Raw genomic sequence first — 27327 nt, 5'->3', positions numbered from 1 at the left:
ACACTCCCTAATCTAAAAAATATCTATTTAAATTTTATATCCTTGAAAGGGATTTCTTTTTGAGACAAGTCTTAAAATTCTGATGACTTTTTGAGTCAAGTCTTCAAAAATTCTGAGACATAAAATTATACTAGAAATGAATTCACATTCATTTTTGTAAATCATTTTACTCAGCCTACATATGTATGACATGCATACAATATAGATAAGTTATCTGTCTCATTAGAATTGGTTGGAATTCTAGTACTTTCTCTTATGAGATTTTATTTTAAGAGATGAACATTATAATCATTATAATTATCAGTAGGCCTTGAGATCTGTATTCCCAAAGTATATAATGAAACTTTTTTTTTAACCCAGCCCTCCCTTTGATTGTCAGTTTTTTGAAATTCATAGAAATTTCTAATAGCAACATTCTGTCTGACTTTACAAAATAGATGATTCATTTTTTTCCCAAAGCGTAGGTATTTTCAACATATGTTATTTGCGGGAAGACTAGTAGTCATTTTTTGATTGAGGAACAATTATTTAGCTTATAAGTTTTGAGTGTTGATTTTTTATAATAACCTAGAACATTTCTGTTGAGATTTGCAACCCTGTTTTTTTTTTTCAATTCTAATTTGTTATATATGGCAGCAGAATGCATTACAATTCATATTACATGTACAGAGTACAATTTTTTATATCTGTGGTTATACATAAAGTATACTCACACCATTGGTGTCTTCATACATGTACTTAGGGTAATGATATTGCACTCCACCATCTTTTTTACCCCCATGCCTTCTCTCTTTCCCTCCCACCCCTTTGCCCTATCTAGAGTTCAACTAATCCTCCCGTGCTCCTCCTCTCAACCCCACTATTGATCAGCCTCCTTATATCAGAGAAAACATTCAGCATTTGGCAACCCTGTTTTCTAATGTATTGAAGTATTAAAAAATAATTCTAGTCTTCTACTTTAAAAAAATATACCTTTTAAAATTAATTTCTCATTAACTCTCTGATTTTCCTAATTTACTATCTGATTTTCCTAATTTACTTAAATGTATTTTTTTCTACAGTTGTTTTGTTTGCATCAGAGTCCAAATAAAGTATATACATTGCATTTATTTGATTTTTTTTTTTTAATCTGCAATTGTTTCTCCTTTTTTCTTTCCATTTATTTATTAGGGAAAAAAATTAAAAACTTTGTCCTGTTGAGTTTCCCACATTTTTGAGTTTGATGACTGCTTCCCACTGATGGTGTTTAACATGTGCCTGTCGGTCTATTTTTTCTGCAAGTGAGATTTGATCTAGAGACTTGGTAACATGGTTGGTTGGTTTATTTTGGCAAGATGTGGTTCTGTGTGCGTTCTCTCTTACACATTTGTTTGTGTCCATTGTAAAATTGCCAGCCAAATCTTCTGATCATTTTAGCAACTTCTGATCATTCCCTAAATATTTCTTCAGAGCTTGCAAATTGGTTGTACTCTTAATTTTGTATTTCTTTTGCACTTAGTATCTGCAAATTTTGAAAAATTAAAAAATTTTCTTATTAATTATGAGCTTAACCTGAAAGACAATTCATACAGGACTGAGGATAATGTTTGATTCTTTTCCCTTATTTTCTAACTTTCAGAATAATAGTCGATGTTCTGGCAGTCTCTAAAGATGACTCATGGGTGTTTATCCTTATTGTTACCTACAGATTAATAGTTTTGGAGGAAATTGTTTTAGTCCATTGTGTTCTGAGAGACACCCTAAAATTATACCATCTTTGGCCACTTGAGCCCCTTCTGAATGATTCCCATGTTGACTACTTTTTAAAAAACAGCACTTAACTTACTGGAGGTCAGGAAAGAAGCATAAAGAAACAGAACTTCAGTGATTTAACCTGAAATGCACAAGGCAATGTAAAATTGTGGGCTTTAGGTTTAACATTCAACATTAAATGAATTGTTTTCTTCTCGTGTTATATTGAACACAAGAGATTGAGAAATTTTCTGCCTGAAGTTGTTTTATTAGTCATCTTCTAGCGGTACAAAAGTGTGCCTACCCATACTTCCATTCTGTTTTTTGCTTTCAGTATATACATGAGATATTCAATACTTTATTATGAAGTCAGCTTTATGTTAGTTGATATTGCCCAAATGTAGGCCAGTGTAAGTGTTCTGAGTACATTTAGCATGAGCGAGGCTAAGCTAGGGTGTTCACATAACCTGTGTGTTCAAATGCATTATGGACTTAGTATTTTCAGTTTATGATCGGTTTGTTGGGATGTAACTGCATTATAAGTCAAGGAACATCTGTACTTTTTATGAAGAATATTGAGTATTTCCAGTATTTTTTAAAAATTCTATCTGTAACTAGCCAGCTTTTTCTTATTTATGTAATTGATGATTTCTGATTTGCCCTGATTTTTGTTCTCATAGTAATTAGATTGATATGGAACTTTTTAGATACAAAGTAGCATTCTGAACTTAGGTTTTGGCTTTTTCCTCTAATACACATTTTTCAACTGGCTTTTTTTCTTAAGAAAAAGATGTATAAAAGTGTAATGTGAGTTTTGAACTCAATGAGATTCATTTATTGAAAGGTCACTGTCAGTTCAGAAGATAATGTCATACATACAGTAAATAAATAGTGTGTTTAAATTTGCTATAGATTGGAAAATTTTGTAACCCGTTTTTAATCCTAATCAGAATATTTTATATTAAAAATAGAATGTTAAATCTTAGTATCACTTTTTCTGTTAAAAAATTTTGTTATTTGTTAAAATGCTGGCCTTGTGACCAACTTGGTTATAAGGCCATGTGCTGTTTTTTTCTGTTCTATGTATGTTTGTTAATGAAAGCAAAGAACAATATAAATTATTTTGAAGTTATCACTGAAAATGCTGTTGTCCTTCAGGTCAGATTTCCTATAACTCCCGAGCACATGGTAGTTTTCTGAAATACCTTCGTATTCATTTCATCCTAGTTGTGGACATAGATTGTCTCAGTGATGGGATCAAAAATCAGAGCCTAAGGGACTTGCTCAGACAAAATTGAGGGTAGCTTGCATTTCTGGCTCCTGATATTATCTTCACTTTTTCTATTATGCTATTCTATAAGGAATTGAACAATTTTACCAAGCACATAAGTAATATATTCTAACCAGCCTTTCAGAAACCATTTATTTTCTTGTAGCCTAAGTTATTCTTTTATTTATTAAAGTATATATATAATTGCTAGGCTACTATGTCTATTTTTAAATTTAATTCTAGAGATTTATGTAAAAGTTCTTATCTGAGCACCTTTGAAGTCCAAATATTTGTTCATCTGAAATGGGCAGCTCAGAGATTGGCACATCCACATCTTAACAGATTATTGTTTATAGGTTTCCACAAATTAAAACCCTACTGCAATTCTTTGATAGATCTAACAGTCATTTATTTACTGATTAGTAGGAAATATGTTATGAAGAAATTGAATTATTACTTGAATGGAGGAATTTTTGATGATTGGTTTTCTGCCAGTGATTAACAGTGATTACTTTTTACCCTTGTGGGTTTTTTGTTGTTGTTGTTGTCCTTTAATCTCATTATCTGACTCTGTGGTTCAGTGTCTAAGAATGTTGTCACCAGTAATTTAGTTAAGGTAATCACAAACTTAAAGACTAGAAAATACTTGGGCTAACCCTGTAGTTTGGCATCAGAGTCATGTTTTGAGCACGGAAGTGACACTCAAAAATTCTCTAATATTGGAGTATTTCATTCAAGTTTTCAGATTTGGGATGATCAAACAGTAAATTCCATACAGATATTCCAAAATATAAAAACTCAGAAATCTGAAACATTTCTAGTCCTAGGCATTTAGGGTGAGGGGATATTCTTTTATATAGATATCAAAAGGAAGTGAACCGTTTGTAATTGTGTAGCAATAGCTTTTGCTTGTCATAGTGATTTTGTGCATTTTGTTGGAATGAAATGCCCACCTAAAGCTACACTTTTCATAATACAGGAAAAAAAAAGATTGTCACATGAAAAGATACCAAATGAAAAAAAATCATAATTTACATACAACTTGACTCCAGTGTCTGACTTGCTGTTTAGCCTGAAAGTTCAGAATCCCATGTATTTTATATGAGTCTCTGACTTTGTTCTCCAACATCTCCCTAATGTTTTTTCTTTCTTCCTTCCTGCCTTCCATTAACATGAAATCTGTGTACTACTGCATATTTTAAATAGGGACAGGGTGTAGTTTATGCGATGAAAGGTAGAAAATTTAAAAAGTGCAACCTCCTTTTATGTGTGCTTTGAAATGTTGCCTCCAATATATATTTTGCAAATTGGAACTTTTTCTTAAATTTTGCTGACCTCAGTTCTATACCATTAACTGTCATTTTATTGTTTACATTTGCATTTCATCTTCTCAACTTTTTATACTTTCACTAAGCTGTGAAGTAAATCTATATATCTTACATGGAAAATTTTAACTTTGTGATTTACCATTTTTTATCAATTTTTGCAAAATTTTACATTTTGTAACATACCTTAGGTACAAACTATAAATTTGATTATATGAGTCTTTTCAAAAATGTGATTCTTACATACAGGTTTATGTTAAAAATTTATGACTTCTAAGAACTGATTTTTTTTTTTAATCTACCAACAATTCACAGACCAGTTTATATCATTGCTCTGTACTTAATGTACACCAAGCAAACATAGGACCAAAAAGTAACTCCATTTTAAAAAAAGTGGGTTTGCTTCATAAGGGATTTGTAGCCTCAGCAAGTAACTTTTTAAAATGAAAACAGCATGTGTCCTGAGATGACATTGAAAATTGTATCTTATTTGTAGAGAATATATTCACATAAGATTGTTTCTTTGTGATGTACCTAGGAATACATCCCGTTGAAGAAGGGCAAATTCTTTACACTGTAAACTTTAAGAAGATTTAAATGGAAGGACTCTCCATATGTATGGGTTGAAAGACTAGTGTTATAAAGATTCCAGATTTCTTCTAGTCAATATATATATACTATATATATACTATATATATTATATATATATATATAGTATTTCCTCAAAATTTTTTCAGATATTAAAAAGAAAAACTAACAAGCCGATTTTTAAAAATATAAGTGGAAGTTGGGCGTTGTAACTAACATATGCCTGTAATCCCACCTACTTCAGAGACTGAGGCAGGAGGAATGCAAGTTCAAGAATAGCCTTGACAAGTTATCAAAGACCCTGTCTCAAAATAAAAAATTTAATGGGCTGGAGATTGCAGGGATTGTAGCTGAGAGTTTGAGCACACCAGGGTTCAATCCCTAATACCATTTAACAAAAATAATTAAAAGATGTAAATGGAAAAGCTAAACCAAGAATAATCAAGAAAATCTTGAATGTTCAACTTAGGGAAGTTAATATTGGCAAATACCAAAGCCTATGAAACTATGGTAACTAAGATTATGGTATTGATTCAAGGATAGATAAATAGACCAGAGGAACAAAAAGAGGATCTAGAAATAGATCTGCTCATTTAATTACCTGTTTTGTAACCCAGGTCCCACTCCAGTGTATATGAAAAATGTGGTCTGAAAAGCACGTTGGGCTGGAGCAGTTGGTGTCCAGATGAGAGAAAATGAACCTTGGCTTCTGTTTCTCACTACAAACTATCACATACATACACAGAGTTCATTCTTAAAGGAAGTGACTTGCTTATTATGATCATGAAATTATTGAGAGGCAAAACAAAAATTGTGAGCCCAAGCCAATCTTCCTTATTCCAGGTGCCTTTCTGTTTCTTGAAGGATGGTTTTGTTTCAGTCTAATATCTGTCTGAATGAATTAAAATAATCTTATTTCCTAATTTTAGAATCTTTCTGAACTTTTTATAACATTGTAGTAAAATATAATTTAACCTCTTGTGACCTGATGCAAGAAGTGAGTTTGAATGTTGGTGTGTTGTCTTCTTGTTTTTTTACTTGCTAATAATTAACCCTTAATCCAGAATATATATAAATGGGTTTTTTTAACCTTAAAGAGCTCTTAAAATACTTTTTAAGTATAATTTTTAAATTATTTTGGATTTCAGATTTCAAATTTTTCTTAAAGATGATGACCTTTATGTGATTTTTTAAAAATATTGTTAAATAGAATCTAAATAGCAAGTTTTATTCATAATTACTGAGACTCATTGCTGTTTAATGTATTCATCTTTTATGTGGTTTATTGCCTACCTTTTTAAAACTTTTATGTATGATCAAAGTTTTTACTTATTAATTCAACCAATATCAAATGCCTGCATGCCAACCTCTCTGCTTGACTAGAAAGAGAAAGCACTATTCTTATGTATTATGATCAAGTTTGTAATTTGGTAGCATATACAAAAACAACAGCTACAGTATAGTATATAAAGTATACTTTAATATCAGTAATTCTTTCCATAAAATTATTGTCTTTCATGGTTTTTGTAGCAAATTTACTGCCAATTGAATTACATTAGAATTGTTCTAGATTTATTTTTTTTGCCAGGTTTGAAACCAGAAGTCCCAGACCTTTCTCTGCAACTTCAAGAGTAGTCAGATCTTAATGAATATTCAGGTAGTTGAATTCAGGTGGTTTTGTTTCATTGTTTTATTAACACATCTGTTTTTTATCAAAAACAATGGCTACTTTTGTTTTACATTAATGGATTATTGGTTCTCAATCAATATACTTTCTCTCAAAATATGTCAGACCATATTCTTCAGATAACATTCTTGATTTTTTTTTTTTTTCTTTCAGATTTTAGCATATTTACTTAGACATAGTGAAAGATCTTGGGGATGGAATCTATGTACCTTTTGTATGCTTTTTGACGATACTTTTATATATTATTTTTAGTGTCTGCATTTTAACTGAGACCCTTCATATGCAGTCCCAAGTGGAAATACAAAAATTTTCCACTTGTGGCATGATTTTGGCACTGTTTTGGACTTCAGATTTCTGGTTTTTTATTAGGGATATTGAACTGTTGCACTTAAGAAAATGAAGTTTTGTGACAGTGGTGGAAGTGTGTGTGTCTGTGTTTGTAGTGTGTTTCTTGGTTTTTAAGATTTTTCATAGTATCTTCCCAGTTCAACCCTCTTCCCATCATAACAACCCTATCAAGAAATAAATGTGCCAGTGTTTGTCTAGGATCTAAATTATTCTTCCCAGTAGTCCTAATTTATGAAGGGAACTTTAATTAAAATGGCTGAAGTCCTTATTAGTCATGATTTAAGAGAAAACTCCCAGCTTTTACAATTTTCTTATTCCCCAACCAGGAAAGGCAGTCTCAGTAGCAGTATTTAAAAGAAAATACAGATAAAATTTAATGGTTTATTAACTATTACCCAGTGTTTTAACCAAAGAAAAGTCCAGTGAATTTGAAAGGCTGAAATAACTTTTATCCATGTGCCCATATTAGGCAGCTAGTAGAAGCTACCCAGTACTTACTCTTTTGTCAAGTGGTGAGGTTAGGTTTTTAAAGTGTTCTCATGTTCATCAGTCACAAAAATTATAAAATCCAGACAATTTTTAAAACCATAGAAAACTCTACCCCTTTTGACAGAATAATGGAAATTGGCAAGGAAAGTTATTGATGGAAATGATATAGTACTAGACTGAAGACTATATTGTTTTTATATTAAAACTGGATCTGTTAAACATGATCTTTGATGAATGAGGGAAGAGTATATTAAGTATCTTCTGTGATGACGATCACCCTTTACCTTTGTTTTTGTGCTTAAGTTCAACTATTTGAGACTGTAAGGTAAGGTTTCTTAATTGTTTTTAGAAGAGAATCATAATAAGAATAGAAGCAATAGATTTTTATTTTGAACTCTGGTTTATAGTTTATATCTTATGTTTGCTTATATATTGTCATTAAGTTTGTATCTTAATGACATGTTTATGCTTTTAATAGTAGCCTATTAAAATGATATGAAAGATTATACTTTGCACGAGGATTACTTTGTTTTTTGAAGGCTGTACCTTCAGCCTTTCCCTGAATAAAATTTTGGTTTCTTGACAGGAACAGTGGTGCACACCTATACTACCTACAACTCAAGAGGCTGAGGCAGGAGGATCACAAGTTTGAGGCCAGCCTCAGCAATTTATCAAGGCCCTAAGCAACTTAGGAGACTCTTCTCAAAATAAAAGTAAATAGAAAGGGCTAAGGTTATAACTCAGTGGTTAAACACCTAAGTTCAATCTGCAGTACCAAAACCAAAATTTTGGTTTCTATGTGGAAAATATCTAGGTAACAATATTTAAAATATATCTCTAAGCATTTTCCAGGGGTGGCATATGACATTAAATATTTTTCATTAAATACAGCAGAGTGAATCATTCAGACATTTAAAAATTGTTAGTGTAGTCCAGGTATGATAGGGCCTGCCTGAAATCCCAGCTATTTGGGAGGCTGAGGTAGGAGGATTACACACGTTCAAGGGCAACCTGGGTGACTTTAATAAGAACCTGTCTCAAAATGAAAAGGGCTGGAATTTTAGCTCAGTGATGGAGAACCCTTGGGTTCAATCCCCAGTACTTCAAAAAAGGAAAGTAAATAATTTTCAATCTACTACATAATGCTTCCTTGAATGAGTTATTCAGCTTAAGTATGTTGTCACACATGTAAAATGGAGATACATTTGTCTCAGGTTTATTAGGAGAATGACATTCTTGTATAGCAGTGTTACCTTAAAGTATCATAAAATAATATTACCAATACTTGCCAGTTTAGAGAAACATAAAAATAATTTTATACTTTTAAATGCAATACATAAAATTTTTTTTTGAATGTTGAAAAATGGGGGGGACCATATGCTTGAGTCATTTGTATATTAATCTGGAAAGAAATACTATCTTTGTTTTAACTTTAATCAATCATAATGACTTCAGTATCTTCATTTAAGCATTTGTATTGTATTATAAATATTCTTAACATTAAGTATTCAAGCTAATACATGATTTTTTTTAATTGAAAAAAAATGGCATTTGTATTACTTTTATAGGGCTATTGTGACAAATACTATAATTGGGTGGCTTCAAATAGCAGAAATTTATTTCACAATTCCGAAGTCTAGAAGTCTAAAATCAATGATAGGTATAACCATGCTCTAAAAGGCTCTGGAGAATAAATCTTTTCTTGCCTTTCTCCAGCTTTTGGTGGTTACTGGCAATTCTCTTTTCTATGGTTTGTAGATAAATCACTTCCCCTCCATTAGCACATAGTATTCTCTCTCTATGTCTCTGTTTTGTAAGAACACCAGTCATTGGATAGAACCCATATTAGTCAAGTATAACCTCATTTTAACTTGGTAACACCTGCAAAGACCTTGTTTCCAAATAATATCTCATTTACAGGTATAAGGGATTCGAACTTAAACGAACATATTTTAGAGGAGGGACAAAACAACACTATGGAGTTGGCCCTCTATTCCACCAACAAACTCTTAGCCAGCTGGGTAATGGATAGAAGGTAGAAGAACTTGGAAGTTTACTGTAGAACAAATTGTCACAACTGAGTGGCTTAAACATTTTTAAAAATGACTTTGGAGAACACAACACAGTATAGCATTTTATTCCAAATTTGTCTATCACAGTCTTATAGAGAATATTAAGTAAGTGGTAGCTGCCTCTTTAAAACAATTATGTACAGAAGGATAAAAAGGCCATGTATAATGTCCAGAGAGTATATTGAATTATACTCTAAATAGTTTTTTTCCACAACAAAGTAATAATTTTTTCTTTCTCAACAAAGTAATAAATTACTATATGCTTTGGGCCCAAGGTCTACTTTATACTATAAACTATGAGTATTTAGAAATATGTTACCATGATCCCAAAGTCATTTGTGTGCATATTGAGAAATACTGCTATGGAGTCTTTTTTTCCCCCACTCCTCAACTTTGAGTTTTACCACTAAAACCAAGCAACATGCAGACAGATAGATGTAGCAGAAAGTCAGATTATCCATGGTTGTTGAAGTCTACTTTAAATGTTTCAAATGCTTCTTTTGAAAATTGATTAGAGAAAAAATACTGAACTAAAAGCCCTAAATGGACCTCTACAGGCTAGGCATGAAGTTAATGCCATAAAGTAGACTACTTTTAGGGTTTTTTTCCCCCAGCTATCCATTTTGTGTCATTGATTCTTTGCTTATCGCAACTAAACTAGTTATGTTGCATTATTATCTTTTTATTTATGAAGAATTCCAGAGCCTTGCCTTATGAAACATACTCTCCCTTTTGGCCTATATGGAGTTGTGCCTTGTGCAGGACTCCAAATCTACTTGAATAGCCATTTTTATTTCAAATTAGTAGTAAAACATGTTGTAAAATTAGCCTTTAAATAAATTATTTTGATCTAATTCATTGTTCTTCAGATTCTTCTATCAGAATAGCCATCAGGTAGATTTCTTTTTAAACTAAGAAAGGTAATTCTAAGACTCAGAAGTCTGTTTTCCTATTTATCATCAATTGGTTGTTAAAAAGAATATAATGATTTGTCGCACAGATTGAGGACCTGCCTTTGCAATCCCAAGAGGTTAGAATACAAAGGCTAATCAAATTCTTTTTGTTTCCCAGTTGTTGCATTGCTTTTCTCCCATGTTTTTCCCTATATTTTTAAATATTTTTGGCTTCTGGTGTTTAATAGGGAAAGATTCTAAAACAGTAGATCTCTCAAAGAAATTAATGAAAAACTACGTCTTATTATTTCTACTAGTAAAAATGTAAAGTGTTTACTGTCAACAAATTATCATGAGTGAACTTGAAAGATACCTATGTAAATGGTATGTAATGGGCAGCACACTATTGTGCGATGAGTGCTCACCTGGAAGTCTTAGCTGACTAGCTGCATGTCTTGTTACTTTTGCACCCTAGTGATCTCATCTTTGTAGTACTGTTCTTTGTGTCCTGTACACTCTTACTCACATAGTGATCAAGAAGTAGTAAGTAGTGGCAGAGACTAAATGATGAAAGGACCTGTTATCCCTCTAGCACATCTGGTACAGAACATAACCTTCTTTTAGACTACGAACATCAGAAGTATAAATATGGGTGACCGGTTTGTGTGTTTTTAATTTGGGGATAATTTCAGCATCATGGGAAAAGTACACAACTTGTGTTTTAAAAATCCCAGGATATCCTTCATTCATATTCTCCAAAAGTTATCATGTTACCATGTTCATTTTATCATCATCTCCCTATCCCTTCCACACAAAACACAAATTGTATTTTTCTGATTCTTTGAAGATGCAGACATAAAGTTCTGTATTTATAAATTCATCAGTATATATTTCCTGAAAATGAGGATAGTCTTTCGTGTAACCACAGTTATCACAGTCTGGAGATTGATGTGAACAGTACTACTATCAAATCAGCCAGTTTTAATGCAGTGTTGCCAGTGCATTACCAATGTCTGTTATAAAGAGAGGGAGGGAGATTGATTTGGGAGCCTGTTATCCAATCAACCAAAATCCCTAAGTGATTTTGTATTACATTTATTTTTCATGGTTCTCCAATCTTGAACTGTTTTAGTCTTTTATACCTTCCCCCTTTTTTTTTTTTTTTTGAAGAACATGGTATAGTCCATTGTTTTGTTAGAATGTTCCTTAACCCCAAGGTTTTAGATGACCTTTTTTCAATGCTTAAACTACCATATTTAAAATGTTTAATGAATATTATAAATTGGGTTTTAAATGCTGAGTAAAAATTAACGTAAGGCAGGTATCCTACTGGGTAAAATAATTTTTCTTATTTTATAATTGAGGCTAATTTTTCTAGACCTGAAAGTCTAAGGTTTTTAAAACTCAAGGCAGCTTTAGCTTTATTAAACAATCGCCTTGTAAAGATTACATCAGGAGTTAGGTGTTAGGAGCTGATAGAACAGAATTAAAGAAATATAGATATGGGAGACATTCCTGGTAGATATTTGAAAGATACCAAATAAAATTGGTTTGGTCATTTCTTGGGGTAAGTATGCATTTCTTAATTTGGTATTGAAAATCTTAGTAAAGAATAAGGTATGCCAGGCACACACCTGTAATCCTAATGGCTCAGGAGGCTGAGGCAGGAGGATTGTGAGTTCAAAGCCAGCCTCAGCAACTTAACAAAGCCCTAAGCAACTCAGTGAGACCTTGTCTCTAAAAAAAAGTACAGAAAGGGCTGAGGATGTGGCTCGGGCAGTTAAGTGCCTCCGAGTTCAATACCCAGTGGGGTTGGGGGGGCGGGGTGAAAGTGAACAGTTAGTGTACAACAAGGAAATAGTGTATTACAAGGAAATTTGTATGAGAAATAGGTTTGAAATAGATTTGAAAACTTGATTTGAGGATATATTCAACAGGATGCTGTAGATTTTTTACCATATCTTCAAAATAGCCTTTGAAAGAGAAATAAAATTGATGTGTGTAAAAACATTGGAAAGTAAACTACTCTTCCCTACAAAAAGGGCCAGGATGCTAGAGCAAACCCGGTGACATGGGATGTGATAAAGACCAGATTAAAGTAGGGTTTTTAAATGTCATGCTAATTGCATCGTTAAATGATCAGGTGGGCTAGTTATTATTTATTGTTACGAACATTTCATGAAATTATGTAAGCAAGTAATGGGGACTAGAAGAGTCGGAAGTAGTGATAAAATTGATAATATTCAAACACTGAACTCTTAGTTGCATATTTCATCTGGTTACTGAGGCTAGCATGTAGAAGAAAGAAAAAACAAAACAAGAATTTGTTATTTAATGATGTTGTATAAGATGAACTGTTCATTACACACATTTTAAACAAGATATGCTACAATGAAACCTTAGGCAGTCCATGCTACATAAAATATTTATGCTTCTAGTTGTCATTCAGGAAATATTTTGCACCCACTTGCTATATGTTAGACATTGTTCTACGTGCCAGGTTATATAACCTGTTGATCGATGTAATTTGACGCCACTTAACATTGGAGGAGTTGATTCTAATAAACAAATGTATAATATGCTGTAGAAAAAATTAAAGCTAGGGCAGTAAGAACAGAGAGTCAAATAAGAGTACTCTAACCCTATTTGTTCTCGAGGATTTAAATTCCTATTTGCTCCCTACCTTCATAATTCCTTTGGCCTTTAATGTTTCTGTATGGCTTTGCACTGACAGTGTGTCCTTAGGAACATCTTTTCCCCATGGTTCCAACTGACTGACTATATGGCTGTACTCTAAACAGAGTTGGTATATAATAACAGGTGATGGTGGATTTGATTTTTCTGAACTACTAAAATCTGCATTTTGCAATGGCCTTTGCATTTTCATTTTTAAAAGGACACTGTCAAGTACTTATAAATTGTTTATAATAAAAATAATTTCCCTCTTGTATTTGTTTTTGTTTCTATTGACTGCCTTTTAATTTTATTATGTTGACTAGGACATCAGTTACCAGCTTTTTTATTCATCATAAGTGATTAAAGCTCTGGGATAACTGCTGTTTTTTTACTACTATTTGTCTGCAAAAGAATAGTATTTTATGGAGAGTATATTTAAATTAAAATGTAATAATCTCTTAAAATTGTGTATACTTTGAATCATTACTTAATATTGTGTGGCTTTTTTTTTTTAAGCTCCAAACATTGAGTTAACAAAAGGTGTTTTGTCTTTACTAGAAGTATATATGACAATGTATTTTTAATGTTTTCTCAAAGAGTACAGACTTAACAGTGTTATTCCGTTAATACTTCAATACTTTAATCTGTTTGCTAGCTTATTACAAAAGTAACTTTTATTTGAGAAATAACTTTGTCAAAAATATCTGCTGACCAGCTGCTTTGTTGTAGGAGGTCTGACAAATGGTAGTGGACGATATATCTCTGCAGCACCTGGAGCAGAAGCAAAATATCGAAGTGCTTCAAGCACTTCCAGTCTATTTAGCTCCAGCAGCCAGCTCTTTCCTCCTTCTCGGCTTCGGTATAATAGGTCTGATATTATGCCTTCTGGCCGCAGTAGATTATTGGAAGATTTCAGAAACAACCGCTTCCCAAACCTTCAACTTAGAGACTTGATTGGACATATAGTTGAGTTTTCTCAAGACCAGCATGGTTCTAGGTAGGTATTTATAATTTGTGATACTTCCTGCTTTATTTTTGCTTTGAAAATTACTATCTTATAAAAGTGTAAATTTTTCTTGTCTTGGCTTAGCTAACCTGCATTGACAATGGAAGCTCTTAAAACCAACATGGATTATATTTTTTCTTTTCACATTAGGATAAACTATAAAAATATATATGTAGTTAAATACTTTTGTTGCTTTTTGTTTGTTCTCTTTAATTTTTTTGTAGTTGTAGATGGACAGAATGGCTTTATTTTATTTTTATGTGGTGCTGAGGATCGAACCCAGTGCCTCAGGCATGCCAGGCAAACATTCTGTTGCTGAGCCGCTGCCCCAGCCCTTAAACAAGTAATTTTAGATAGTTGCATACAAATTTTATCTCCCCGTAACTGAAAGTTCTTAAGTTACAAGGTTCACCTACAGTGACTAACTTAGTAATTCATTTGTGTTTGAATTTTATTTCTAAGGTTTTCTTTATATTCTAAAATATATGTTACTATAAAAAAACTAAACAAAAGATTATTTTAAGTTCATTTTTTATTAATCTAATAGTTTTTTTAAGATGTTATAAAGAGACACTTCATAATATTTATATTTTGTTACAAGCTAAGCTATATACATATAAAGTGTGTTGATATTTCTGAAAATGATTGGAGGGAAGTATAATACTCAAGAAATAGATTTTGCTGAGCTTATTTTCAATTCATTGTCGTGATGTTTAAAATTTTTCCCAACATAGGTTCATACAGCAGAAGTTAGAGAGAGCTACTCCAGCCGAGCGACAGATGGTATTTAATGAAATTTTACAAGCAGCCTATCAATTAATGACAGATGTTTTTGGCAACTATGTTATACAGAAATTTTTTGAGGTAAGCCTGCATACATATTTGTACTCAATTATAATCCACATACTTAAAGCTGAGAAAAGCTCTGAACATAGATAACAGTCACTTTTATACAATAATATTTGCAAGTCATATATTTAATAATGATTTTATATCTAAATATAATATAAAGAAGTCCTACAAAAAGGACAACCCAGTTGAAAAATGAATAAAGGACTTGAATAGACATTTCTCCACAGAAAATACCAATAGCCATTAACCCATGAAAAGATGCCTAAACATTCTTAATTACTAGGGATATGTACATCAAAACCACAATGTGATGCTACTTTATACCTACTAAAATGGCTATAATTTTTTTAAAAAGAAAGGAAAATATCAAGTATGGGTAAGGATGTAGAGAAGTAACACTCATACATTGTTGATAGGAATATAAAATGATGCAATAAATTGAAAACAGGAACTTGAACAGTAGTGTTCGTTGTACCATTATTTACAGTAGCCCAAAGTTAGGAAATGATCCACTATCCATCAGCAAGATAAATGGATAAACAAAATGTTATATACAAAACAACAGAATAGTATTCATCCATAAAAAGGAAAGAACTTCTGGTACATGGTACAGCATGGAAGAACCTTGAAAGCGTTAAGCTAAAAATAAACCAGACAAAAGGACAAACATAGGGTTCCACCTACATGAAAATCTACAAAAGCACATTCATAGGAACATATAGTAGATGAGGGTTGGGAGGAAAGGGAAATATGGAAAGTTATTGTTGAATGGGTAAGGCAGTTCCATTTGAAGATATTCAAAAGATTTGGACAGAATGATTGATGGTTGTACAACAGAGTGAGTATAATTAATACCACTGAATTATACACATTAAAATGGTGTACTTTATGGGCTGGGTGTAGATGTGTGTGTATGTGTTAGTTTTTTTAATTTTATACATTTGGACCTACTTTAAAGTTTGTTAATTCCTAGGATTGTAAAATCTTAGGAATAAGTCTTAGGTGAACCAGTTAGTGAATACCACTGTATTCTTTATTTGAATTTGTGTGTTCTATTTGGTAATTTACCTAAAACATCTGTTGTAGAACAGCTTAACAGGTTTTTCTCTTCAATTGTATCAGAATACTATTTGAAAATTACCTGGATAAGAAAATTTTAGCGGTCTGAATGAATGGCTCCAAAGTTCATGTATTAAAGATGTTGGGGGTATGTTAGAAATGAAGATGCGTAACTTTAATAAAGACTATTAAAGACTAATAAAGACTTTAAACAGTAGTTAATGTGATAGTATCAAGAAAATTGTAAATAATGCAACTTAATAAAAAACAGGTATATTTTAAAAACAGATTGAACAGATTTCAAAGCATCTTATTCAGGTTTAATAAATTAATATGGTCACTTTATATTAATGATACTTTCTTTTCTGTCAGTTTGGAAATTTGGATCAAAAACTAGCCTTGGCTACTCGAATTCGTGGTCATGTTCTGCCTTTAGCCTTACAGATGTATGGCTGCCGTGTTATTCAAAAAGCATTAGAGTCTATTTCTTCTGACCAGCAGGTAATTGTAAGTTAAGAAAAAAATTTTGTAATATTTTATTCAATTTTTAGATATTTCTAAAATTAGACTAAATTTTTTTGATAAGTCTAAAATAACTCCTTACTCTCTAAAAGTTACAGAGCAGATCTTTGGTCTCTCCATCCATTCCCTTCTATATCTTTCCATCTTTCATTGAAGGTATTTGAGTGCTTACTATGTACAAGAATAATGTTAAATGACGCATGTTTTTTTGCTTGTCATAGTTGCTACTTATGATTGAACCCAGGGCCTTCCGTGTTCTAGGCAAACACTCTATCACTGAACTACAGTGCCTGCCCATGATATGTTAAAACACATATAAATTAAATGAGGAAATGGGTGGAAAATGTAAATAAGTGTTAATGCAAGTCTAGTCACATACTCCTGGTACTTTTATTGTAAACATCAAAATAATGTTTAAAAATTATTTGAAATAGACAAGAATATTGAAAGTAGGGAAATAAGGATAAATGCTGATTCTCCGAATTTTAAACTACGTACTGTGAAAGGAGGAGGAAAAGGAAAGGGGGGTACTGGGGGACAAAACTGACCAAATTATATTGTTATGTGCATGTAGAGGAATATGTAAGTGAATCCCACTATTATGTATAATTATGATGCACCAGTAACAAAATTTTAAGTATGTGTGTATTTGTACATATATGCATGTGTACCCTATGAAGTGACCCTGAGTGGGATTCTTATGAGATTAAACATACTTTTACTATGACATTAATTGTCACAAACACTCTTATGTATAAATGATTTCTATATTACAGTGAAAACATAGTCAAGGAAATTTTTTTCTTAGAAGGTAATGTTAGTAAGTTTAGAAAATAATTTTTGTGTCATGTAATAAAAATAAATTTTAGAATCAAAAATAATATGGATAAATGGGTGTGTGTGAGTATGTGTACACAAATACCAACATTGAAAATATATAAGAAAGCCAGGTTTGGTAGATCACACCTGTAATCCCAGGTACTTGGGAGAATGAGGCAAGGGGATATAAAGTTCAAGACTAGCCTGGGCAATAAGTTGCTAAGGCAAGACCTGTCTCAAAAAGGACTGAGAATGTAGCTCCATGTAAAGTGTCCCTGGGTTCATCTCCAGTACCACCACAAACAATAATAATAATTCCTTTTTGAGGACTGCAGAGAGGCTAAGTAGGACAGAACTTTAGAATTCTAAAAGTGTGTTTTTACCAGCTAAGAAAGATTAGTGGAAGGTGTATACAGTGAAGATAGTAGTTTGTCTACCATGCAAGTTCAGCATCATTAGGTTATATTTCAACATGTATCATCAGCATTACAGTCCTCCAGTATGTTTTAATAATTCTCAGTTTCAATGGTTTCTTCTAATTATACTTCAGGGAATATTTTTTATTTTTCATATATTAAAAAAATTAACAAACAGGAAATATTTTGAGTATAATGTTTTACTCACCTAAGTATTTCTAATCTTGTTATGTTGTTTGATTAGTTAATTTTAAATGGCATCATCTTTGCAGAGTGAAATGGTAAAGGAGCTAGATGGTCATGTACTCAAATGTGTGAAAGATCAGAACGGAAACCACGTTGTACAAAAATGTATTGAATGTGTTCAGCCACAGTCACTGCAGTTCATCATTGATGCTTTCAAAGGACAAGTAAGATTGCTTTTGGCTTCTAATTTGTTAGTGGGGCATTATTTTAGATTTTGAATATTAACATTTTTTTCTTGAGTCTCAAGATATTACCAGCATGTGCATATAAAAATAAAGAGACAAGACAGTAGATGTACATTAATTTCTGCCTCTTTTGTAGTCATTAGATAGTGTTTCTCGCTGCCCCCCACACACACAAATTGAAAAACTTAGTAGTTTGGTAGTATTATTTTAAGAAGTTAAGATAGTCACTATTAAAATTATAAAGCACGATGTTTTCCAAATTTCCTGGGGAGAGGGAGTTAAGGAGAAGTCTCAATGGTTTTAAAAAGAAGGTACACCCTCAGCTCTAAACTACCCTTCCTCCATTCTTCAACAATATCACATACCCTCAATCTTCTGGTTAAGTTCCTTTCAGTCAGAATATCTTTATCTATAAATTCAGTACTCTCCCACAACCTCCCAGTCTTTGCTGTCATGGTGGAGGTTGTAGTAAACGTGAATCAGAAATCTGTCTACCTTTTAAAACAGTTAAAAAATATCAGAAGTTTAATTTTTAGTTATTTTGTTTTAAGGTATTTGTGCTTTCAACCCATCCTTATGGCTGCAGAGTAATTCAACGTATTCTAGAGCATTGTACTGCAGAACAGACCTTACCCATCTTGGAAGAACTTCACCAACATACAGAGCAGTTAGTACAGGTATGAATTCTTTAATAATTTGAAGTGTGTGTATGTTCTTGAAAATTTTTTTAAGAAATATAATTTATTATTAAATAGTAAAATGAATTTATTGTGTTCTTGATCCTCTAGATTTGGGGGCAAATGTTTAACATATTTTTAAATATCTGTCTGTAGGATCAGTATGGCAATTATGTTATTCAGCATGTACTAGAACATGGTCGGCCTGAAGACAAGAGCAAAATTGTTTCTGAAATCAGAGGAAAGGTGTTAGCTCTGAGTCAACACAAATTTGCCAGGTATTGTATTATTTTCTAATTTCAGTTTTTTCAACAGGAATGCATAAAGTATATATCATTGAAGGATCATCTCTTGGTGACTTTTAAAAGAACATAAAGGCAGGCATGGTGGCATATACCTATAGACAAAGTTGCTCAGAATGTTGGAACAGGACAGTGGATAGAACTCTCATAAGCTTGAAACTAGCCTTGGCAACATAGCAAGATACAAGTCTCAAAAGAAAACGTACATACAGAACATTCTTTTTTTTTCTCTCTTTCTCACCCCTTCTTAAACACACATAACTAATTGCTTTTATCCACATTTATTCCACTTTTGAATCTGTATTTAGAAAATATTGATCCCCAAGACCAGTAAGAAAATGCAGATGTATTCAGTGCATGTTTTTGAAAGTCAGACTTTATTATCAATGTGGTTTTCTTTTTTGGATTATAATTTTAACACTCATAATTAAATTTGCAAATGTCAAAAGGTGGGTTATTCTATGGTGCCATTTTCTTGATGGTAGCAAAGGGGTGGGGTGTTTTGGGTTTTGGTGCCCAGGATCAAACCCAGGACCTCATGATGTCAGGCAAGTGCTCTACTCTGAGCTACATTTCAGCCTTTTTTTTTTTTTTTTTAAATTATGTTTTTAAAAATATTTTTAGTTGTAGATGGACACAATACCTATATTTTATTTACTTATTTTTACATGGTGCTAAGGATCAAACCCATTGCCTCACGTGTGCTAGTTTGTACTTTATTTTGTTTTGGGATAGGGTCTTGCTGTGTTGCCCAGGCTGGCCTGGAGCTTGTGGCCATGCTTCAGCCTAAAATAGGTGTGCACCACATGGCCCAGCCCAAATTCCTGTTTTTAAAGTAATTGTAAAACAAGAAAACCCCATCTTAATGCCTCTTCTGTTTTCTAATATGTTGGAGCAAATTCTTTGAAAAGTCATAGACATCTTGCTATAAAGAAAAAAAAAAATAACAAGGTCATTGTGTTTCTAGCAATGTCGTAGAAAAGTGTGTTACTCACGCCTCCCGTGCTGAGAGAGCTTTACTGATTGATGAAGTTTGCTGCCAGAACGATGGTCCTCACAGTGCCTTATACACCATGATGAAGGATCAGTATGCCAATTATGTGGTTCAGAAGATGATTGACATGGCTGAACCTGCTCAGAGAAAGATAATCATGCACAAGGTAATACATAGTTTGTGTGACTTTGGCTACATGTTTAAACTTGCCTAGGTATAATTTCTTTGTATGTGCTATAACTGGACAGGGAAAAAAAAACCATGGATAACCTTCCACAGTTGATTTTCTTTTTATTAAATTCTTAAGGTAACCTGTTCAGTAAAATCCACATGAATGCTGTTAACCCTAACCCTATGTTTAACATTATTCTTTTCCTCCCCTTTCTTATTTAGTTCATAGTCATGAACTGAACATTGATCTTTAAAAATGTAATTAGGTTTTCCTACTAACTGGTCAAGTCTTTCCAAAGAGAATTTTGGGTTAATATGATTTTTCACCTCATGTAGTAATACCTCCTAATACTTTCTGAGGTTGTTTTCTCCCTAGAATCTAATGACTGTTTAAGAAATTGTTAATGGCTATAGGAAAACTTAACTTTTAAAAAAAGAAGAAGAAATAATAATTCAATGCTCTGGAACTTTTTCTAAATTTATTTCTTTAGGAAACAGAAGCAAATTTTATATCCTCTTTGGATTTCATCATATAGAGGGGAAATGATCTCTTAACCCATTTTGTTCCATTATCTCAGATGCAGAGCACCTATAAAAACCTTAATTGAGCAACAAACATACTGCCGTGATAACTTTGAAATGATTATTATGTTCATGGAATTGAAAACTTGGGACTTAAAGGCTTTAGATCCCTTCCTGCCATAAAAGTGTTTGGGGATCAATTACTAGCTAATATACAATAATTACTGTTAATTATAGTGCCAGTTTTTAAAAACTATCCTTTAACTTCTACTAAAGTTCCTGTTTTTTTACTTCAGTGTTTCTGCTTAAAATTATACAAATAAAATTTTGATCTTTTTTTTTCTTTTTCCTGCATTTCTTTTTGATCTTATTTTTAACAGCTACATAATTTATTAAGCTAACATCATATTTAAAAACTCAGATTATTTATTATAAGTATGTATTTATTTATTTTTGTCTCTTTTTTGCATAATTTTTATTGGTGCTTTATAAGCCAACATCATGTTTAAAAACTCAGATTATATAAGTATTTATATAAAAAACTTGCATAATTAAATGTTTGGGTATTGTAGATTTCTGGATATGGAGTGATTAGGTCAAAGCATGTAAACATTTTACATTTTAATAGATAATGCCAAGTTGCACTCAAAAAATCTCATGCAAGTTATGTGTCTGCCTATCTAGTATGTGAGAAGAGTGCCTATTTTACTATACTATGCTCATTAATCCAGGTATTATATTTATTTTTAGCCTTGCCAATCTGGAAGGAAAGATAAGAGATAGGGATTTTAAAGAATGTTAGTACTCCCTCACGATACTTTCCCACTGTATTGTGTATTTCTCTATTTGCATGTGACATCGTTTTAAAAAGTAGTGGTTTGTTTATTATTATTATTATTTTGAGAGCAGATATTTGGAGAAATTGAATGGATCAGAACTGCTTTGAATTTAAAATTATAAATTGTGATTATTTCTCTGAATTACCCAAATTTGAGGTTGTGGCTCGGTGGTAGAACACTTGCCTACCACATGCGAGTCACTGGGTTTCAATCCTCAACACCACATAAAAACAAATAAAGATATTGTGTCCAACTACAACTATATATATATATTTTTTAATATATATATTTATTATATATATGTATATTTTTTTTAAAGAACAACAACAACTAAGAACCTAAAATAACTTAGATTTCCTAAGCAGATATTTTGTTTTTCAGATTCGACCTCACATTACTACTTTGCGCAAATACACATATGGGAAGCATATACTGGCCAAGTTGGAAAAATATTATTTGAAAAATAGCCCAGATCTAGGGCCTATTGGAGGACCACCAAATGGAATGCTGTAAAAGGAAAAAAGAAAGAAGATGATTTAACTATGTGAGAAGAATATTTCTTTTGTGAATTATCAAAACACAACTATGAATCTTCAATTTTTTTTAATGCAAAACTATTTATTGACTTTATTCATCCATTTGTAAATTTTTTAAGGTTCTTGTGTATATTTGGGGGGTGGGGGTGGTGAATTATAAATTATATTCAGCCCTGAATGGAGACCTATCAGATTGGATTGCTGGCAAAGCACAGAATGCCTGTATATGATGTAACTGTATCAAAAAAAAAAAAAAGTTGTCACATATTTTGTAAATTTTTACCTTGTAAAGTCACAAAAATAGTTTTTAAAGGAAAAAGTACAGTATTCTTTTAAAAAACTGGCTTGCAGTCTGGTAGGTCTACAACCCCATAGCACAACAGGTTTATAGAGATGTATATAGAATTATAGTCCTTTTTTTTTTTTCCTTTGCGTGAAGCCTTTTATAACAGATAAATCAATCAACTGCATAAATATTATTAATATTTTAAAAAGAGAAAGTTAAGTTGTATTTTGATAATTCACAAACTATCATGCAAATAAAAACTCAGCAAGTAAGACAAGAATAAAATGATTTGAGATAAAAGGAACTTAACATTATTTACGGTTGATGTGCTTTTTAATACAAATACTGCCCTATAATGTCTCTGGCAATGTACAGAAGTATTGTATATACTTACATATGTAATTGTTGTAAGAGTTAGGAAACAGAGGAGAAAAAAAAAAATCATGGTGACACTTCCATCCAGTTAAGTGCACTAAATGAGAAGTTTCACATTAACTTTTCAGTTTGGTTTGCAATGAGAAAGAGTGGAAATTTGTATTTTGTTTTGCTTATAGAATTACAGACATGTTGAGGACGTGTTGAGCTTTATTTTGCTTTTTCCTAGTAGATGCAGAAAGTAGGAAACAGAGGTGAAAAGGGGCCACTGAAAAGTGAATTTGATAGCTCAACATTTAAGCATGATTACATATTCAGATAGCTTTTTTTGCTTCCTATAAATATATGCATTGTGTGTGTAGTAATAGATGTAAGTTTACACTTTAAAAGCAAATCTTGTTTCAATGTTTATTATAAAAGCCTTGCTAATTTAGTAGTGACACTTTCCTTGGTTGTACAGGTGTACATTTGTAAACCTTCATGCTGTAAATGGAATTTGTTTTATCTCTTTGGGAAACATTTGCATTTTAGTGTACATTTATGTCCCTGCCCTCTTTGACCTGGCAATATAGTGTTGTATAATGTAAATTTATTTCTCCAAATTGAGAGTGATTTTTTAAAAATTTTTTATCTTTATATGGTTTCAGATGTATGAACCACCTTTCTTTTTATTATTGTGAGAAACATTTTGTTTTATAACATAGTTGTTGACTCTGTTAATACGGACATGCTAGGATTTGGATCATTTTCAATTGAAGTCAGGGTATTGTGCATAATAGAAAGTATTGGACTGAGATATTTGCTTACCAAGGAAGCCAATGCTTTTTCCATCTTATTAAAATGTGATGTGATTTTTTTTCTTTGTACAGAAGAGTACTGTATTTTTGAATAGCCTACTCCCAAGTAAGAGCAAATCTGTATGATAACGTTTTTTTCTCTGGACATAAGACATTATAACAGTAACATGATGTACATTTACAAGCGGCCTTATGTACATTTCCCAACAATCTTTTTAAGGCAAAATTGTGACCATATGTGTATAATTAAAATCGTTTTTAATCCTTTGCCTATGAAAATATTTTGGAAAAAAACTTGCTTTGTATATTCAGTTTCTGAAAGATAAAGAAAGTGCTTTGTATTTTGTTGAAGTCAGTATTTTGTATAAACATTTATGTTGACCCATTTATGTTTAATGCTGAAAACTAAAATGAACATGCTATCTCTGTCATGAGTTGAACATGGAAAGGATTTTTTTACTAGAGGTCTGCAGAAGAAAAGCAATCTTCTGAGCACAATATTATTGAATTTAAAGATTTTATCACTTAGCCATTCATATCTTGAACCTTAAAATAATAGCATAAACATTGGGGTGCCAGGAATACCTTTTATGTTGGATGTTGTTATTCTAGTTTTCTAACCCGACATTCCTTGGTGAGGCCATTAAATCCAACCACTTGTTATTCACTGTTCCTTCTCAGTCACACTGGCTCATCAGCATGTCCTTTTCATAGTTATCAGTATTACCCAGTCCCTTAAAAAGCTGCTCTCTCCATCCTTTCCTAATTTTGTTTTGCCAGCCTCAAGAGTCTCAACCCCGTGTCAAACCTTTCTTTCCACTTTCAGTCCCTGGTCTCAGGATCAAAGCTTTCCTTGTTGGAGATTGGTACTGACTTTCCTGTATTAATACAGTTATTCCTAGTTTGCCTTTATCCTTACCATACTCTGTTGGCACAGGCAGTTATTGCTGCAGTTTTAAAAAATTCCAAGTCCTAGAGAATGTTACATTGGGAAACAACCCTCCTCTAGGGGTCCTGTTGTTTCCATGTTTCCCAGTGCTAACAACTCAACCCTCCCAATACTTAAGTATATTCTAGAAAAATTCCTGTTCTTGTGGAAATTTTATGGTCTGCCATTTTTGCTGCCCACCCCAATTCCCTGTTCTACCTTTTACTATGTTGGCATGGAATTTTAGTAAAGTCTGACATTTCAGAATAAAGAAATTAACTGGGCAGAACCACAACTCTTTGAGTGTCTCCTTTTGATATAGGTTGTTTCTGGACCAGTTTGTCTAAGTCCTGGCTCTTATTGGTTCATTTGAAATGTTATCTTCACTTCTTTGTATATTATGTATAAATTAGAAAATGAAAAATGTGTGAATAACATTGTATGAAATAAACCTGGTCTTGTGTTTTTCTCTAGACAAAATAACCCTCTGCATCTCAGTTATAATTAAGATTGCCCATTCAAGTTTATTCCGACTTAAAGAAAACAATATTTTTATCCAGTGGATGGTGTTCTGGGGTCACATCCTTCTGATGGTGTTAATCCCATCTTTTGATTAATATATTAGACCTGACTATAATTGCATGCAATAATTAGTTACATTCTTCATAGGATGAAACAGAGCCTGTTTCCTGATTAGGGAAATGATACATCTTAAAGCCTATTTTGAAAATTAAATCCCATACTTCCACACACAGGTATGTGCTTCCTTTCCCCATGAACCTGGGGCAGAGGTTAAAGAAAATACAAGTTGGGTTCTTCCCAAGTTTAGTTTTATCTTGATTGGGGTTTATTCTTAACTACCCCTTCTTTCTACCCTAGCTTACCGACCTAAGAAAGATACTGTCCATTTTCCTAGTGTCCTAGGTAGTTGAAGATACTGTCCACTTTCCTAGTGTCCTAGGTAGGTAGGTGAGTCAGGACGTTTTCTGTCATGCTGAGGAAGAGCCTGGAGCCTGACTGCTGTGCACAGACCTCAGAGCTGGCGAGGACTCGACCCTGGGGAACCCAGTGCTGGTGTGTGGTAGTGAACTTGAGTACCTCCATAGGGCATTTCTCCAGTTCCTTGGTTAACATTGCAGCATAAATTTTATGTTCACCAAGGAAGCCTTTCATTCAAATCAGCGTTTCCTGAGTGTGAAGAGCTATCTCTGATGATTCATTAATGTGTTTGCAGAGTTGAGCCACAGGTTTATAGCTAAGTGAAGAACAACCTTCAGTGTGTGAAGTAAAGGACAATAACAATGCTCAAAAAAGTTATGCTAATTTGACTTCTAGGCAAAACAAGCACTGAATTGGGAAAGATCTGCCTAAGCCATTCCTTCTCAGCATCTGCCTGAACAAAGTGAAGATGTACTTAAAAATCACAGGTGTCACCTTCTGAGTCAGAAGATATTAAAGAATGTTGCCTACTAATTCCTTAGGGCCCAACCATCAGTGACTTATATGGCAAGTCAAGGGTTTCTTGAGGTGATTTGCTCACACATGTTACAGGAGTGGCCTGGGTCCCCAGCAGTGACTGGAAAGCTGCTGAAAATCTGGGTAGGGCCTTGCCTTCACTGTAGGCAGTGCAGCTCAGGGTGAAAGCTAGGTGGAGCTATAGAAATCAACTAGGATGAGACAACCGGGAGGCTGGGGTAGGTTTATTGAGCACTTACTTTGTGTCAGGTGGTATTCTAGATGCTTTGATACAGCTCCAGAGCATGCAGCATGCAGCTCTGGGGAAGAAACAGAATGAAGTTCTGGAATATAAGCAAGTCTGTAGTTGGCAATAGGGAGGCATCCCAGGTTCTTGAGCAGGGGAGTGAAGGGTGCAGTGCTGCAAAGAACCCACCAACAGGGTGGACAAAGCAACAGAATTTGGAAGAAGGGGATGACCGCATAGTTGGCACTGTGAATCACCCGTGCAGGCCTCTTAGGGGAGGAAGCCTTGAAAAGCACCTGCTGGGCCTCTCCTACACCAGGGACTGGGTCCTCCTGGAGAAGGAAGGGATGTTTGAGAGCGGCTCTGTTCCACGCCTTTCAAAATGGTTCTGGTCTGGGGTTGGGAGTGGGGTGTGGAGGGTACCTGAGATCTGAGGAGGAAGAGGGTCGCCACCTGGAATGGGAGGATGACTTTATGCCAATTCCACTCCCTTTCCGGGTAGGGTGCAGAACAAAGAAGGGACCTGGAGGTCCAAGCTGTCAGGAAAGGGCTGTCTCCAGGTGACCCAGAATCCCGCTCCCCCACAGCCGGGTGCAAGTCGCCTTAGACACCCTCAACCCTTGGGATTTCAGTTTACTCATCAGGCCTGACTCGGCAGGTCTGCCCAAGTGGAGGCGCCCCCTGCCGGCCGGGCCTGAGCTGCGTGCGTTGCCCTCCCACCATCCTGCTGCGGGTTGGCGGGGGGCCTTCCCAAAGTCGAGTTGCCCTGCACCTTGGGTAGTCTCTCAAGCTCCAGAAGTGTTCTTCCTTTAATTACTTGTAGCCGATCGCTCCTGGGCACTACACACGTGCCCTACCTCCCTGCACAAGGAAAGAATCCCCACCCACCAACTCGGTGGCTTCAACAGTAATTTCATGACTGCCCCCAACGCCATCTTATATCCTAGCAGTCATACCTTAGCCAACCCAAATCTCTTTCCTAGGACCCAGAACCTGAAGTCTTAAAAATCCAAC

At 33.5% G+C, this 27327-nt stretch overlaps 1 protein-coding gene across 10 annotated transcripts in view; it reads left to right on the top strand.

The window, feature by feature from the left end:
- Pum2 (pumilio RNA binding family member 2) overlaps positions 1 to 25062 on the top strand; it is an 88518-nt gene extending 63456 nt beyond the window's left edge. For 8 of the 10 annotated variants that reach the window (XM_071601364.1, XM_071601360.1, XM_071601363.1 and 5 more), the window contains 8 exons: positions 13809 to 14076; positions 14820 to 14949; positions 16369 to 16503; positions 18026 to 18163; positions 18736 to 18861; positions 19018 to 19139; positions 20131 to 20323; positions 22071 to 25062. In XM_071601364.1, the coding sequence (XP_071457465.1) occupies positions 13809 to 14076; positions 14820 to 14949; positions 16369 to 16503; positions 18026 to 18163; positions 18736 to 18861; positions 19018 to 19139; positions 20131 to 20323; positions 22071 to 22202 (1244 nt within the window). In that variant the 3' untranslated portion in view covers positions 22203 to 25062. The remainder of the gene's footprint in view (positions 1 to 13808; positions 14077 to 14819; positions 14950 to 16368; positions 16504 to 18025; positions 18164 to 18735; positions 18862 to 19017; positions 19140 to 20130; positions 20324 to 22070) is intronic. The other 2 variants (XM_071601366.1, XM_027937756.2) reach the window with 1 other exon arrangement.
- The last annotated feature ends 2265 nt before the right edge of the window (positions 25063 to 27327 follow it).

The sequence above is a fragment of the Marmota flaviventris genome, chromosome 14 (genome assembly GCF_047511675.1).
Source record: "Marmota flaviventris isolate mMarFla1 chromosome 14, mMarFla1.hap1, whole genome shotgun sequence".
Classification (NCBI taxonomy): domain Eukaryota; kingdom Metazoa; phylum Chordata; class Mammalia; order Rodentia; family Sciuridae; genus Marmota; species Marmota flaviventris.
This window is presented reverse-complemented; position numbering and strand designations above follow the sequence as displayed.